Here is an 18,187-nt window from a genome sequence, read left to right on the forward strand (position 1 = left end):
GATTTCTGTTGTTGGATTTTAATGAAGACTCGCACCGATACCCCAACATGAACATAATTTTTCGAGTCTCGGAACCAGCCTCGCTTATGATCATGCCGAGTCATAGCTGTGATGGCAGTTGCCAGGAAACAACAGGTTAACTTATCATCATAAAGTAAATAGGCTTATAAATCTGCCTACATTTTTTCGCTTCCAATATCATAGAACTTTATTTTATAAATTCGCCATGCAAAAGTTGCAATTTAGGTATAGTTGCAGAGGTATTTATAACTTTTTAAAATGAAACAACAACGGTATGTTTAATGTTTCTGTTTTATGAAATTCTTGTTTGTTTACAAAATAAACTGTATGAATATCCTGCTGCTTTTGTTTCTGTTATGATGTCATTGCAGTGGCGGTTCCAGGGTTTACGAAAGGGTGTGTGTGAAAGTCAAGTATTAGCCAAAATACTCAGCCATTTTGAGTGCCAATCTGGAATTTATTCACACTATTTCTATTATTTAAATTTGTGGCGAAAGGGGGGGGGGTCTAAATACCCCACTGCATTGCATAAACAAGAAGCCAGGTGAAAGTACAGGAACTGACTTTTGAAGCGGTGATTGTATTCATACGCAAGAACAAACTGATCACGTGACCAAATTCATGTTACACGAAATTGAACATCGATTTCATTGGTACTGTTATATAAGGACGTGCATTGGCAAATGAAAATATTTACTGATATAGATGAATATGTGATTATTGTTAAGGCCATGGTCATGTAGAAGTTCAACATCGACAAATCTGACTGGAAGTTCATATTGACAGGAAGATTGCTTGTGACCAGAGGGTCAAGTTAAGCTACTGAATGCTTTGGCCTGAAATCTGGGATGCAGAAACATATTTCTCGGGATGAATGTTGTTTTAGCGAGGTTTCAAGAGATTCAGATTTTGCTGTATGCAAGATATAACACTGTTATCCTGTCAGCAAGATGAAAACACAAGATGCCTCTGTCAACCAAGATTGTGAATGGCGTGTGGCAAATTCGAAGACGATTCCACTGAAGGTATGAATTTGTCTACATGAAAGGGACTTTATAGTGATTGAAATAACAATAACTGAAATTATCAATAGTATTGGAAGCTTGATTGATTGATTGTATGCTCTCTATATTTCGGCATAGGCATCGGACGCCATTGCTCGAAAACCTCTAGATGACAGTTGCTGTTTCAAACGAAGGTTTGAGAATATACTAGTATTAGTTTACAAAATGTCAAGGTTTCGCAAATTTAAATTTATAAGAACAACACAACCTTTCTTAACAAACTAATAGCAAATATGGCACCTTCGTCTTACAAGCATCCAAAGAAAACAAGTGACTGCTTTGTACCTGCATGTCGTAGGAACGTCCAATGTAAAATAGGAATCGAAGTTCATACTTCTGTGTGTCCAAAGATATATTTTATAAACTTGAGAAATACGAGACAAAAATATCAAAAATAAATATTCATTCATCAACATTCATGTATAACATTAATGTAAACTTGTGTATGACTGTCACTTTCTGCTTGAGTCGTTTTGAAGATGACATGCCAGATATATACGCAAGGGAAAATATTCAAGCCATCGGGGGAAAATTCATTTCGAACTTTGTGCACCACTAATTTAACCACAGAATTTTAATATAATTTCATGCTACGATATAACAAGATAAAGAAAATACGTAAATAGATAAAAATTCAGAGAGAGAGAGAGAGAGAGAGAGAGAGAGAGAGAGAGAGAGAGAGAGAGAGATGTACAGGAAATTATGACACAAAAGGTACACAAAAACTTCAAACAATAAACACCGTATATTAGAAAAATTCTATATTGTATATCATTATTTTGATAATTTGCGTTTGGTTGGGAATACTGGTACGTTGTGTACGTCGATAGTACATTTACTTTTATAATCAATGACTTGTTAGATGTGTTGATAGGGCGGGGAAAGGGAGTACTGATTGACCATGTGAATATATTGTTCATATCCCATGTGTATATGAGGTTTGAATTGAGAAGATCTGCTGATCATTGCATACTAACTTGGATTTGACAGCTTGATCCGGCTAATTAAACATTTGAATTGGAAATTCACAATCCGTGTTGTATCTGTCCGTTATCAATTCTAAAGTTTACAGAAGTGAAGACCTCGCAATTTATTTTGTGGAAATGACAATTGTATACCATCATTCTCACTAACAGAATATTGAGTTAAAATTTGGAAATGAAACTTTTCGCTCTTAACATCGAGTCTAGCTGATCTAAAGTTGATTAAAATGTGATTAAAAATCGCTCAGATTCTGTTATTTATGTAAATTATTGGGAAATTAAAACTTTTTTTTTTCTACATCATCAATACATAAAATTCATATTTTAAAATCATAACATAAACTGCATTTGCAAACTAAAGCTCATTGGTATTCATAGGTGTATTGTAATCCCCCCGAACTGATAGATGTTTGATTGTAGAACAAAGTATACACTTCCCTAGTATGTTTATTGTTGTATAACTAGGAATGCCCACGATGTACAAGTCGCATGCGTTATGGTGACACTTTTTATTCAGTTTATACACATAAACAAACTAGGCCGCGAGTTCAGCGCTGAACTAAATGGATAACAAGTCACAGAAAACACTGCTGAACATTCATCAAATATTACGACATGCTCGGTCTCCGTCGGAATACTTCTTCCTCTGATAATTCATTTCCCCCTAAACTCCCTTCATAATGAGATATTAATTGCGACACGTAAAATTAAAATTTTACAACATTTGTTTGAATTATTAGAAAAAGTAAAATATTTTTTCAAGCTGCGTTTCTTTATGTAATTATGTACATTTCAATTTGTATTGATTCGACCCTGCTTTTTTTTTTTTACGGAAATATACTCCCATAAATCACATATCATTAACTATTCACTGGCAAAAAGTGTAGGTGAATATTCAATATATATGAAACAAATAGTTGTGATGATGGATATCATATTAAGTTATTTCATAATTACGTGTATAAATATGAAATCTAAATTGCAATTTCATCTTGTTTACATTACACTCTGACATTAAGTCACACTCCTCCGAAACGACGAGGTGCAAAAAAAAACAACAAAAAAACAAACCCTGGATGAAATGAATTCGAGGACTAATTTCGATCATGGAATGTTGACATGCTTATGATCATTCACGATGTTTAATGTTGATTTCAGCTACTTGAATATTGATTAATATTTGCCTCTTTTCTTTAGTTAATGAAAGCCTGCAGGCACGTGCATTTTTTTCCACTGTTTCACGGGCATACCTGACCCGCTTTGACGTTGAATTAACACGCCAATAAAGATTTTACGTCCTCTTACTTTCGGGAAACCAGCGGAGGACTACATCCATTTACGACTGTAGCTGTTCACAAGGAAGGTGATTGATGGTGGTATTCTATAGGTTTCTATCTAACTGGACTTTACCAAACGTGATCAAGGTTTTGCCGTGTAAACAATAACAGTCTGACTCTTAAAACGGAGAAAATTAAATTGTTAGAATCTTACCCTACAGTAACACCGCTTACACCTGGAGAGAGATTGAAAATAACGAGGATGTATAAATTTATGTCTGTTTTTTACTCTGTGATCATTTTATCGCAACTCGACTTTTGTTCAACAGAAACCACTTCTTCGCAAATGACCACCGAGGATTCAGTACAAAGTAAGAAATCGAAAACTGAACACAGAGACTTACCAGAAGGATGGAGTGATTTTTGCATGGAAGTTAATAATAAAAGTTCTACCGACGTTATATCCTTCAAATGTACTATTCATGGGCACAATTCTGGGCGCTGGAGTTATGAAGAAATGAGGAACCACATTGCACCAAGAAGTATGAAATACAGGTTTGATATCGAATGCTTACATGGGGCTAATATATCACTGAGATGGCCATTTAAGGCGAGAAATCTTAAAGAATTAAAAGTCCAAAACTGTATACTTACAGAATTTTACGGTGATTATGAAAATAAGATGCTAGCTACGTTTCAGGATGAATTGGAATATCTGAGTTTGTCTAATGTCGTTGCTATGGTAGACATTTACGATTTGGTTTACTTTGCTGGAACTATTGTGAACATTACACAGGATACACTATGTGGAAATGACCACAGCCTTATTGAAATGACAATGAGCAACTTGACATATGATTTTGGTGCCTCCACAGAGACGTTTTTCCAAAACTTGCTGAATGAGACGACAGGAGAACACAATATAAAAGAAGACCCTGTCATGAACAAGGCACAGAACCTGTACACTGACATTTTCGAAGTGGACCACGTTTGTAATTATAAACGATTGAAAATGTACGATTACAGTATAAACTCATCTCCAGGCACCTTCTATGTTGACTTAAAAACCGAACGATCCTCCTATCCCGTTCTGGAAAATTTGAACTTTTCTTTCACTCCTTTTGGGGAAAAGTATTCAGTTGACGACTTGCTTAATAACTGGGCGAAGTACTACCCTACGTTACAGGCGATGGACATCTCTCACTGCAACATTAAAAAATTAGATGTCGTCAGCACCATAAAGAGCATTGACAAAGGTAATAGCCACAAGTTGGTCGTGAATCTTACAGATAACAACATAAAGGAACTAGAAGTTGCAGTTTTGGAAAACATTGTCAACGAGGAACAAGTGTTTTTCAACTTCAGTCGCAATCCTCTGAACTGTTCATGCACAGAAGACATGAAGGAACTCATCAGATTCGTCCAGGAAAAATCGAAATGGAACATTGCTAAATACGCTAGATATGCGTACATCCGAAAAATGCAATGCTATTTTCCTGAACAACTGAATGGAATGCTATTGAAAGATTTAAAAGAGTCTCTGTTGCTGTGCAGAGATGTTTTCTCACTGACAGAAACCATCGTTGAAGAAGCTGTAGTCTTTCTAAGCGTATTTTCGTTTCTTCTTTTAGTGGTTATTTTTATTCTCGTAAAATTTCGAAGAGAAATACGGATTTTGACATATACAAGATTTCACATATTGTTACCATGTCAATCCGAAGAGGCATTTGAAGAGAAAAAGTTTGATGCTTTTGTGTCCTACAGCAATGAGGATCATCTGTGGGTCACTAGCGTGTTTGAGAACAATTGCATTGACGGTCTGAGGAATTTCAAATTTTGTCTACATCACAGGGACTTTATTGCAGGTAAAACCATCACTGAAAATATTATAGACAGTATTGAAAGCAGCAGACACACCATTGTAATTATGTCGAAGAACTTTCTGAATAGCAGTTACTGTCTTTATGAGTTTGAGGAAGCTCTTCGACAGAGTATCAGTGAACGGAAGCGACATCTGCTCGTCATTATGTTGGAGAATGTCGCACAGGACAAGATGCCAAAAGTCTTGCAAACCTGTTTAAAGACATTCACCTACATCAGTAAAGACGACAAAATCTTCATGGACAGATTGATTTATTCTCTCTCTTACAAAAGACGTGGACAAATGACAAACAATGCTAAATTTGTCGCAGCATATGAAAATGAATTGTGCAAGGAAACAGAAAAACAAGACAGCACATCAACATTTCATAAAAATGTATATGAAAGTGTTATACCCCAGGGCAACACAGAAAAGGAGAAAACCGATAATTATAACATATTTCCCTGAGCCTTCGAGTTCTCTTGTGTAATGAACGATGACATAAAACAATCCTCTCTATAAAGTGCAATATCTTGATTTATATACTGAAGGCGTGCGACTGCAGTGACATTGATGCTTAGTATAATTAATAGGATTCTGTATTCTTCATTCTTTAGTTAACTTTTCCCTGGGTGGTAGAGATGAGATCTGCTAATTTTCAGAAATCATCCCAATGTACTACTTTCCTGATGAGATAATTTAGATTTAGAACAATATATTTAGAGCTACAGTTTTAATCTAATAGTTGGTAGTTTTATTTATGTGGCAATGTATCTTAGTCACCACGGTCCCTTCTTACCTTACAATAAGACCATGTCAATGAAGTATAAAAATGATGTAATTCTGAATCATCATCTGATATAGCAGTAAAATGAAAATAAAATTGTGTTGAAAATTACGACAGTGAGTCACACTTGTTAGGAATTGTGGTTTCACGTTCCTACGTACAGGAATGACTTGGTTGGTTGTCTGGGCATGATTTTCAATTGATTATGAAATGTACCACCGTCTTGTGGTGTACCTTCACTGCTGGCTGACGGAGATTAAAACTCAGTACAAGAGGTCATGCACAGCACTTCTCCACCATAGTGAGATCCGATATAGAGCTGAGAAACCATTGGTTCTTTTTAATACTACGTGAGGATTTCTTGTATATTGATTTGGCAAATTACTAAGAATATTACTCAAAACATCGTGATATTTTGAACACGAAAAAGTACAGAATATAATGAAAAAATGTAAAACTAAATTATGAATATTAATTTTCTTCTCATTAAGTCTTCAAGCTTGATATCCTACAAAAACACCAGCGGTCACTAAAGCACACCGTATAAACACACAAAGAACATTTATTCATACACACATACAAGACAAATTTATACGCCCCTTTTCTCGATTTGATTGTTTGTTTCTTTTACATCTCGTCGAGAATTTTTCACTCATAAGTACCGCAAATTTAGACCTACGCTTAGCGCTCAAGGCTGTAGCAGTGGGGGTTCTTTAACGTGGCAACACCTGCCGCGACATGAAACCTCCATTTTTAAGGTCATATCCGAAAGATCCGTGATTTCCTGTCTTTCTGCGGGCGAAGACTAAGCTTTTTTGGAACAATCTTTAACTTATTCCCCTTGACCGAGGTGTTCCAACTCAATCCAATGAATGATAGAGGCATAAAAACGTCAAAAGTGAATTACATAATATATACCAATCAAATCTTACTCCATCTTTCGGTTCAAGTGTCCGGAAATCTAGGAAATCGAACAGAGAACTCTTTGTACCGTCTTTATTTCCCTGGGGTCATATTCAATGTGAATTAGCTAGGTCCCTGTATTTGACTTCAGACGATATACTGTTTAAGAGCTCATTTATTTATAGTTCAGAATACTTCAATAGATTAGAAAATTGAAAATAAATATTTGTGAAAATATTTCTAACAAGTAGTAAAGAAAAGTATGTCGAAGAAAGGAGGTACTAAGAAATGTTGCTTTTTGCCAGTGAAACTATTTCCTGTGGTATATAATTGTATCCGTTATATGCATACAGTATGCTCATAAAAGTTTACATTCCATGACACCGATGCAAGTACAAAACATGACAAAAAATCAGGGCTTACAGTGTATTTAAGCAACATTAGCATTTACATGAGTGTGGGAAGTGCTTGCACTGAAATGTTCCAATGGAAGACAAAGTAAACGTAAGTTAACAGAATAATAAGGTTATTTAAAATTCCAAATGTTAAAAAAATATGGAGGAATTCATCATTTGATATGCCAGTTTCTGTTTCTCAAAAACTGATATATGCATAAATGTTGATTTCGAATTTTGGACCGATGTGACCATACAAAGAATAAAAACAAGAGCTAGGATATGTAATTTAGTAGGCAGTAATAATGAAAAATAAATTTAGAAAATCAACATAATGGCATAGTGTCATATATATGCGTAAAAAGTACTAATAATGTATTAGGAATTTCAGTCAAACATTTCTCTATACTAACTGTGAAAAGTGAAGATAACGAACAGTAATCAATGAAAGGTGAAGATAACGAACAGTAATCAATGAAAGGTGAAGATAACGAACAGTGATCAATAACATAACTCCTTTAAGAAATACAAAATAGAGAGTTGGGCAAACAGGAACCCCTGGACATACCAGAGGTGGGATCAAGTGCCTAAGAGGAGTGATCATCCCCTCCCTGATCATATATCTTATGGACGTAGTTTCAAAGATTTACAGGCACTCCTTTTGCGTAGTCTTGTTTTTACGCGCCACCGGTCAAAATGATATAGGAATAAAAGGCCGATATTCAAAACCGAAACGAGGTAAACTAAGTAACGCGTTGAAATACTGTTTTGGAAGACAAATTTGCGTGATCAATGTCATAAATCCCATAAGGAATACACAATTAAGAGTAGGGTAAACACGAACTCTTGGACACACGAGAGGTAGGACCTCGTGCATAGGAGGATTAAGCATCCCCTTTTGACCGTTAACACCCGCCGTAACTTCATCAGGTAAACGGAGTATTCCGTAGTCAAAATAAGTATGTAAAGAACGGCCTAGCAATTGGTATGAAACACGTCAGAGAACATTCGACTTAACGACAGACTGTTTTTGGAAACAAGATCACTATAACGACCATCCGTAGTTAAAATCAGTGAGTAAAGAACGGCCTAACAATTGGTATGAAACACCTCGGACAGCAATTGATCCCATGACAGGTTGTATTGGCAAACTAGATCGTTATAATGACCATAGAATTTGCGAAATGCTGATTTCAAACGTGATTGTTGAAACCCTTGTAACATCAACTTATTTGTCAGTAGCTTGCCTCAATTAAAAAAATTTATCATACGCAGAACATGCTTTCGCGTATCGAATCAGTTGATAGACACAAACACCATATGTAGGTAAAAATGGAATATTGCTATATAAATATGGGAAATTGACGACGGAGAAGATGAAGTCATCCCATTTGTCATAAAGTTGAGTTGTCATTTGCCGTTAACATCTCTGTTCCATACAATGTGCAATTATGAAACATAATGGAAAGTAAATTTATCGTGAGCAATGGTCGTGTGAAGTTACAAAAGGTCATACGTTGTTTTACTGTTGTGAACAATTAAGATCGATAAAGTAAAGATTGCTATTATTTGATCAGGTATAATTAAGATTTTAATGAATCTACTCTTCAGTCAGAAATCGAGATTCTTTAATTAGCAGGAATTCAATTTCAAAGAAGTGGCAATTCTATTTGTAACATATGACCCTGTTCTGACATATGTAAAACATTTTACTGGTGCGAAAATTTTAACAAATTTAGTCTTTCCTTGATGGATTTCGGCAAGGGTGGAATTTGCATATTTAGCTCACGTGAACCGAAAGTATAATTGATCTTTCCTCATCATCAAAGGTGAAGATAACGAACAGTAAACAGATATACCAGAAGTGGGATCAGGTGCCTAGGTCGAGTACCGGGTAAGCATTCCCTGTCAACCGGTCACACCTGCCGTGAGCCCTATATCTTCATTAGGTAAACGGAGTAATCCATAGACAAAATCAGTGTGCCAAGAAAGGCCTAACAATCGGTATGAAAAACGTCAGACAGCATTTGACCAAATGGTAGGTTGTACTGACAAACTAGATCATATGTCTGGCAAGAAATTTCCATATTTTCCTTTTCTTAAGAAAAAATGGACTAATTTCAACCTATGAAAATAGGATTGGTGCCTAAACATCCTCAAAATCTTTTACAATAAAAAAAGAACCACCCAGGGTTTTTTATGAAAAAATCTTATATAGTGTAGAATATAGTGAACACTTTATTGTAAATTCAAGTTTGTTCAAGACCATACCATGGTACACATCAGAACATAAACTTTTACACAAAAAAAATATGTAAGAAAACTTTTATAAATTCTTCTCAAGAATTCGATACTCAAAAAGACAAACTGAAAACTATTTCTTACAATTTACAATATAATGCGAAAGTGACAGCATTTTAGAGGATGAAGTAAATTTCAAGTAAATTAAAATTTCACTTTGTTTCAAGGTTGTTGTTTTTTTAGAATTATTTGGAAACCCCTCGCTTTAGGGGTCTAAATCGGCATATTACGATCTATGGTTGTATTAAGATTAATCATCTTAAATACCAACAACTGTAAATTCATGCAAGGCAGTCTCACACGATATTACTCGCAGATGAGCCTTTTGATGAGTATTAACATCATTTTAGTACAATTTATTTTCTATTTCGGAAGTGCAACACCTTTAGGGAAAATACCAATAGATGTGCAACACCTTCAGTGTGTGTGTCATCACAAAGCGTTTCCCACACCAGTGTTATCACTCGATGAATGCTGACAGGATTAGAAAGTTGGACTTTTATTGCTTTCATTTTGATTAGAAATCACATTCCATTATTCAAGGTGTTAAGAAAAGATTTATAGTTCCTCATCTCGAGCTCGGAAAAGCTCTTCTAAAATAGAACTCGCTAAACTTGCAGAAGGTAGGATTGAAATAACGGTGAAAGTCAGTATCCACATTCTTCTCCAAATGGTCATCAGAAATTAAATTTCTAATTGTGATTGTTGGCAAATGTTTGGTAGTTAGTATATTTGGAGTTTCACTCTTTTCTGGACTCTTTTAATATTAAATTACTCGGTGACAATAATATTCTGCTGAACCCATGGACACTGTACAATATATCGCTTTTATCTATATAGACATATAAGAAGGGAAGTAAATCTCATGTCGACAAAATTAAGATTTTTACAGGAATGTGTGTAAAATGAACCGAATTTTACAGGAATGTGCGTAAAATGAACCGATTTTTACAGGAATGTGCGTAAAATAAACAGATTTTTACAGGAATGTGCGTAAAATGAACAGATTTTACAAGAATGTGCGTAAAATGAACAGATTTTTGGTATTTTCTTTTTATCAGTGGCTTCACGGCAGTAGGCAGGCTTGCAAAAAACTACAGTGCTGCTTTTGAAACATTCTCTGGATTGGCGTGGCAGCAGATACAAAGTAGCTTGCAATCCAATAAAAATAATTAATTTACCTTGTTTTTAACAACATTAATATCGATTTAAAATGTTTAGAATATATGGGTGATCAAAGTTCTTTTTTGCAAGCTTATAGTAAACATGAAAGAGGATCCGAAACAAACAGCAGTCTTTTTCTGGAGATGATTTGATATAATCGAATGCCAGTTGCAAAATGGTCCAAAGGTGCCAGTTATCAATTCTTATTTCATAGCTGATTGTTTTAAATGTTCCTAAATCCATCAAAATACTTCTGGCGTACAAAACCTTACCAATTTATTGAATATCAGTTTCCCTTAGGAGATACAAAATATAGGAAGTACATTAAGAAGGTCCGGAGTTGGAACCCGTATTGCATGCGGCTGTCAACATCTTCCTCCTCCGGCCAAGAATTCTTTCCCCGAAAGGAAGTTCTTCGTTCGAACAAAAAAACTACTGTGTTCAACCGAAGAATATCTTCGTTCATACTAAAGACAAATCCACCAAAATGAAAATTTGACTCGACTGAATGAAAAACACATGTAAGGTGATTCTACATGTATAAATAAAAATTTGATTCACAAATATATCCACGTGGCCCTTGTGCGCGAAATAGACCTGGCTTTTTGTTGTATGGAACGTCTTGCTTCATGTTTCATTTTGTAACGATTGAATGCAAACAGTCCTTGTACATCACCGTGGTTTTTTGAAAGAAATCTTAAGTATTCATGATTGGGTATCCGAGTAGCAGAGTGCTTAAAGGTCTCATTTTTCTCGTCGCTACCACAAGAGTTCGATCCTCTTTATTGGCAACAGTTGAATAAAAGAGGGTATTGTGGTCAACCTGGGGCACGTCCTCCAACACCAATGAGCCGGTCGTGGTAGCTCAATGGTAGAGCGTTGCTTCGTAACCGAAAAGTCGTGAGTTCGAGCCCCGCGCTCGTGCCATGGGGCCAGCTGCGTCAAACCTAAGCCGTTAAAATAGGTAGTGATTGCTCCTTCGCCAAACGCTCGGCATTTAGAAATGAGAATCACTGGTCTTTCAGATATAACCTTTAAAACGGGGATGAGAATCACGGGACTTTCAGATATAACCTTAAAAACGGAGGTCCCATGTCGCGGCGGGCGTTGGCACGCTAAAGCACCCTCACTGCTACAGCCCTGAGCGCTAAGCATAATTCTCGATGAGCCGTAAAACCAATAATCAATCCTACATCAATTACCTCTTCCTGCTTATATGACCGGCATTCATATACGTAGATAGGTTGTTTATCGTTAAAATATAAAAATAGTTTAAAGGGGGTATTCATAAACTCGATATTTCATGCAGTCGTTAAGATCAAGAGCAACTAAAATTTTCAAAGTTGATGTTAGTTGACGGGTCATATACGACGATGATTTTACGTTCATATATTCTTTTTGTTATACTATAGGTTATTGAACTTATATTGGGGAATATTGGCACTCGTTAGCTGTCAAAATGCACGAGCTTGCGAGTGTATTTTGACAGCCAACGAGTGCCTATAATCAACAATAGAAGTTCAATAACCCTTTTATTATATAGCTGAAGTATTTAGTTGTTAAATTATATCCAATTAATGAGAGCAATAATTGATTGATTCATGTTTTCCGCCACACTCAACAATTTTTCAGTTATCTGGTGGCGCCCAGTTTTTTTATTAGTGGAAGAGAAAACCCAGATTGTACCTGGGAAGAGACCACCGACCTTCCGAAAGTAAACTGGGAAACTTTCTCACTTACTGGCGCGAGCGGATTTCGAACCCGCGACGACAGAGGTGAGAGGCCGTGTGATTTCGAGCGCGATGCTTTAACCATTCGGTCAAGGAGGCCCCTAAAGCAATAATTGATTTGATGAGCGTATCAATTCAATTATTGCTCGAATCAATTCAGTTGATGAGAGCATCAATGTGGTGGAAATATAGTTCACAAAAATTAATTTAGAGCTCGATATAAATGGTTTGATGATCTCTTTAATTCAATTGAAGATATCTATAATTATTTATATAATGTTTTTGTAAAAGGAATTAATGTGCACATCAATTCTTTTAACGAGAGCAACAATTCAATCATTAATTCAATTGTGGATATTTGAATTGAAGATATCTTTAATTATATATATATAGTTGCTCTCTCTAAAAGAATTATAGCTGCAGAACTGTAGCTCTCTGAAAAAATATTTTGACATAACAGAGAGCTACAGAGCCACTCCTTATAAAAACCTTCGATTTACGGCGCACAAAAAGCTGCGCACGGTTGAGGCCTTATATCGTTATTTTGGGACTTTGTTGAATTTGTACATGCTACACTATAGGAACACTTTGTAGACGCAACTCCTCAGAAACCGCTCAACGGATTTTGTTCAATTTTTTTTTTTTAGGATTGTTAGTCACCATAAGTAGTTGATCATATTGCGCCGCCATTTTAATGAGACAACTCTTACAGGAGTTATGGGACTTGATTGAATTTGTAAATGCTACACTATAGGAACACTGAGGACACAACTCATCAGAGACCACTGTACGGATTTTGTTCAGTTGATCATATTCCACCATAATTTTACAATTCTACAAATGTTACAGGAGTTATGGGAATTTTGTGCTTCAACTTTTTTGCGGCGGTGTGGGACATACATGTATGGCTACGCGTAGCAATCTTGTTCAATTAAAGAGAGCAATAATTCATTACTATATCATACATGTATATACTGTTGATATTATCAATTCATTTAATGAGAGCAACAATTAAATTATAGCGTGCATTAATACAGCAGAATAATGCTATCATCAATTCAATTAAAGCGCGCAATAATTCAGAATTGAAGATATCATTCATCAATTATTTGAAGAGATCATTCATTGAATTGTTGCGTGCATCAAATGAATTGATGACATCTTTAAATAATTAAAGATATCTTCAATTATTTGAGTTTATGTGGTGCTCCATATTTCAGCGGCTACGGTATACTCGCAGGATTTTTCCATAAAAGCACTGCATTCGATGGGTGGATCCGCGGCAGACTGTGCTCATGTTCAGAGATATTCGTATTCTCAGTTCCTGACGTGATTGATTGATTGATTTAATGTTTTCCGCCACACTCAACAATTTTTCAGTTATCTGGTGGCGTACAGGCCGTGGGATTTTGAGCGCGATGCTCTAACCACTCGGTCACGAAGGCCCTATCGTGAGAGTAGTATCCTGAAATGGACAAGTTCCCCCTCAAAACTACCATTTAATCGAAACGATTTACGATTACATGTATATGAAAATAGCCAGTCTTTGACAATGAATCAGATTTAAGTATAAATTAAACATCCCTCATTGAATCTGTTTGGATTTTTTAAAAGCATAGTTGCAGCGATTATTGGTCACCAGTTTGATTTCTACATTCATTTAACCGCTAATCTCCGTAAGTTTCGTCGAGGCAGGATATTTGGACTGACACCTCATCCGAATCTGAGACCAGTGTCAAACAAAGTGATTCGGGATATCTTGCCTGAACTTCGATCTGGTCTGAGATTCGTATGAGGCGTCGGTCCAAATATCCAGCCTCGACGAATCTTGCTGAGATTAGATAACCGACAGCTAACTTTGAAAACAACCCTTCCTGTCTGATATGTCCCGGTGACAATTCTCGATCCCGGTACTTTTAACGCTGGTAGCGACTGTTCCTTCGACAAGTGCCCAGCACTAGAAGGGACGGGTCTTTATAACCAAATGTTATAACTTTTCTTTTTATAATTAATACCCGGAAACTTGACACGAGTTGCATTTATATCATAAACCGCCGCGGTGATCTGGAGGTAGAGCTTTCACCCCACATGCGGAAGGTCGGGGTTTGAATCCCGGCCGTGACAGACCCAAGTCGTTAAAACAGGTAGAGACAGTTCCATCGCCAAACGCTCGGCACCAGGTGTGAATGTCACGGGTCTGGGAGGTGACCTTATAAACCGATGTCCCGTGTCACATTGGATGTGGCACGCTAAAGAACCCTCACTGCTCAATGGCCGTAAGCGCCGAGCATAGGCCTAAATTTGAAGCCCTTCACCGGTATTGGTGACGTCTCCATATGAGTGGAAAATTCTCGAGAGGGACGTTAAACAAGATACAATCAGTCAATATACACTGCCATTCCTTGGAATACTTATTGCAAAAACTTCGTATAAAATCGTAAGTTGATTACGTAGCAATATTCCATTGTTACCTGCATATAGTGTATATAATTTCTCAACTGATTCGATACGCAAGAGCTTGCTCTGCGTATGGTCAGTTTTTAAATCGAGGCAAGCTACTGACAAACAAGTTGATGGTACAGGCGTTTCAACAGTCTCGTTTAAAATCAGCATTTCGCAAATTCTGTGGTCGTTATAACGATCTAGTTTGCCAATACAACCTATCATTGAGTCAAATGCTGTCTGACGTGTTTCATACCGATTGTTAGACCGTTCTTGGCACACTGATTTTGATTACGGATAACTCCGTTTACCTGATCAAGATATAGGACTTACGGCGGTTGTGACCGGTCGACAGGGGATGCTTACTCCTCCTAGGCACCTGATCCCACCTCTGGCGTGTCCAGGGGTACGTGTTTGCCCAACTCTCTATTTTGTATTGCCTATAGGAGTTATGAGATTGATCACTGTTCGTTATTTTCACCTTTCCTTTCACCCTTATGTATCTTCAAATTTCTTAAAGAGACACTACAGCTCATTTTGCGCAAAAATCATGAAATGACAATTTTCCCAGCGCTTTCTCAATTTTTGTTGCATTGTTGAAAGTATGAACTTTACGAAAATAACACTTATCTAAAGTTAAAAATTATCGTTTTAACGTAAAAATTAATACTTTTTGATGGCCTATACAAAAAATATCGAGTCTCCTCCTTTTAGTCTTCAGACGCATGCGCATAGACAGTAAACAGTGCAGCATGTCGTCCAGTGAGAGAAAGTGTAGTTGATAGATCTAGAATTTTGACAGATTCTGTGAGAAAAGAGGTAAAAATAGAATGAGATAAAACTCATGCGTGAAATAAAATTTACCTAGGGATCAGTATGACCGTTGGAAAACAGAGAGCTCGGAGAAACGCATGTAACTCAGTGGCGGATCTAGGATTTCCGAAGAGGGGTGTGAAAGTAAAAGATTAGCCAAAGTAATCGGCTATTCGGGTGCAAAATTTGGATTTTCATTCACAATCTGTGACGTAAAAAGGGAGGGGGGATACTGGCCCCCTAAATCTGCCATTGAGACTAGCTGCGAAGACACTACGTTTGAAAGTAAGTGCTATTTTTATCTGAACACGACACGTGTTAGTTGTAAAAACATCGGTCAATGGGAACATGGAAGGGTTTCTGTTGAAATAATGATTTATAATTAGTTATTATAAGTAGCAGGGAATAATCTTATGTACTTGAAAGGTGAGTGTGGACCCCCTTGAAGGGAAATTTAGATAAGTTCCTACACAACACCTTTGCTGTCATTCAAAACCACGTGATGTAAATAAGCATTCAAAAGTCCGAGTCAGCATGAAGAAATCTTTGAATTGCGGACAATCTTCAAAGCGCAGTTGAGAGTAAATTGATGCATCCCAATTGTTCAAAATTGTCAGTATCGATGTGAATTTTATCATTTTATCAATATGTGGTTTAAAAAACACTTCATTAAAATATGGAAAATGAGCTGTAGTGTCTCTTTAATTATCATATATACTGAGCTTAGATAGGAAACAACTAGGGTACACTTAGAGGGAGGTGATCAAGAACATTTCATCACGAATAGAAAGATACCGTGACAGAGTTAAAACAAAAGAAGAGAACCTGAACTAATATGCATAGACTACGCATGCTTGTCCTTGCGAGAATGTTAAAGAGTGTGTCATTTACAAGAATAAATGACATGGAAAAATATCTGAAGGAAGGGGGTTCAGACCGGCGAAGTCCGCGTTTGTGAATTCAAGCGGAAATATTTCAGTTGCCTACGGAAAAGAAATTGCTAGAAGCTAATATCTCGGAGCATCTATCAAAGATGTGTCAAAAATGTGATTTGATGACTGTCGGACAATTTCCATTAGACTGTATTTTACCCTTAAGAAGTGTTGCAGAAACCTCGCTATGGCGAAATCCAATTTATGCACCAAAGGTCGCCACTATAGCTTGAGATAAGGATATACCATCTTAAAATGACTTGACATGATTAGAGCGTGATACTACATCTCAGAACACGTCTTCTCACAGATGCATGTACTGTCAGTTTTGAATTACCCAGATTTACAATATTTTGATATGAAAAACGTTTCATTCTTGTTTCACCTAATGGGAGCTTAGGAAAAAGCAATGGAGATGAGTAATGAATACCTGTCCCTTGATTGCATGTGAATTCACTCAGACTGAAAGAAACGTGTAAACTGCAAGCTACCTGTGAGGTTAGAAAATTCCAATTACGTCTATTGGATAAGAAACGACATTTCTATGTTGAATTTTCAAACCATGATACACCTCATTTTAGAGATATATCTGTATACCCCATGTTGTGGGTGTGGTAGCTAGTGCGAATACCACAGACTTATTATCTATGTCGGGCAGAGGAGAGCTACAATTTTTGTCATTTTTCAAGAAAACTTAATTCTGATTACTTCATAATATCATTCTATGTATAATTATATAAATTTGCTTTTTTGGTAATTAAAAATCATCTTACTTTCGTGTATGCAATTACTAATTTTGCAGTGGTATTGATAGAAAACCCATTCACAAAATTTGTTTATTTTTTCAACATAGGTGTGAATGTGCTAGATGCATCTCCATGTCAACAGTAGGTGAACGTTATTTGCTGTAAAGAAATGGGGACAATTCCGGCTGAAGCCGACATGGTCTATACGCTTCCATGTATGAATATCTACAGAATGTTGGACCTTTAGATAAAAATCAACCTTTCAATGAATATGTCAATTGTTAGCATGCTGACAATTTATTAGATGGATGAGGCATTTTCTTGGGAGGGGGTGGGCGCCGAAAGATTTTGCTTGCATGTGTTGTAACAAAGATCAAGGAACCCATCCTATCAGAACAGTACTGTGGTTTCAGATATGCATTGTAAAATGTATATTGTACAACATAATACATATAGATAAAGTACATATTGTAATGGATTAACAAATAAAGATTATAAAAATATCTTTAGCTTACAAACACTTTTCTTGAAATAAACAAAATGATTGCACCATTTTGATGACATAACGCTGAAGGTTCCTTGACGATGATTGAGGTCCATTCTGCACCTCTTTCTCGTCATTATAATCAGTTTCTTCATTATCATCAATTTTGCCACAGTTATCAAAATCAGGAGATGAAATGAAATATTGGGAACCAATGCTTTGTCCGCATCTGTCAGCGTTGCACGTGACCACAGCTTGCATTTTGATAACAAAATACGCTCATA

The 18,187-nt window shown here is 36.4% G+C and overlaps 1 protein-coding gene and 1 long non-coding RNA gene across 2 annotated transcripts; both read left to right on the top strand.

The window, feature by feature from the left end:
- The first annotated feature begins 1,427 nt into the window (after positions 1-1,427).
- Positions 1,428-6,105, top strand: LOC130052345 (toll-like receptor 4). The gene has a single exon (XM_056156915.1). The coding sequence runs from the start codon at positions 3,608-3,610 to the stop codon at positions 5,672-5,674; it is 2,067 nt and encodes a 688-aa protein (XP_056012890.1). The 5' UTR covers positions 1,428-3,607; the 3' UTR covers positions 5,675-6,105.
- A 1,178-nt stretch (positions 6,106-7,283) lies between these two features.
- Positions 7,284-17,922, top strand: LOC130052346 (uncharacterized). The gene is made up of 2 exons (XR_008800641.1): positions 7,284-7,400; positions 17,527-17,922. It is a non-coding gene; the product is annotated as an uncharacterized LOC130052346 (long non-coding RNA).
- The last annotated feature ends 265 nt before the right edge of the window (positions 17,923-18,187 follow it).

This window comes from Ostrea edulis, chromosome 2 (genome assembly GCF_947568905.1).
Source record: "Ostrea edulis chromosome 2, xbOstEdul1.1, whole genome shotgun sequence".
NCBI classification, from domain to species: Eukaryota; Metazoa; Mollusca; class Bivalvia; order Ostreida; family Ostreidae; genus Ostrea; species Ostrea edulis.

Bases quoted from the DNA above. Each gene is read 5' to 3' on its own strand.
- LOC130052345 (XM_056156915.1), top strand. From the start codon at position 3,608: ATGTATAAATTTATGTCTGTTTTTTACTCTGTGATCATTTTATCGCAA.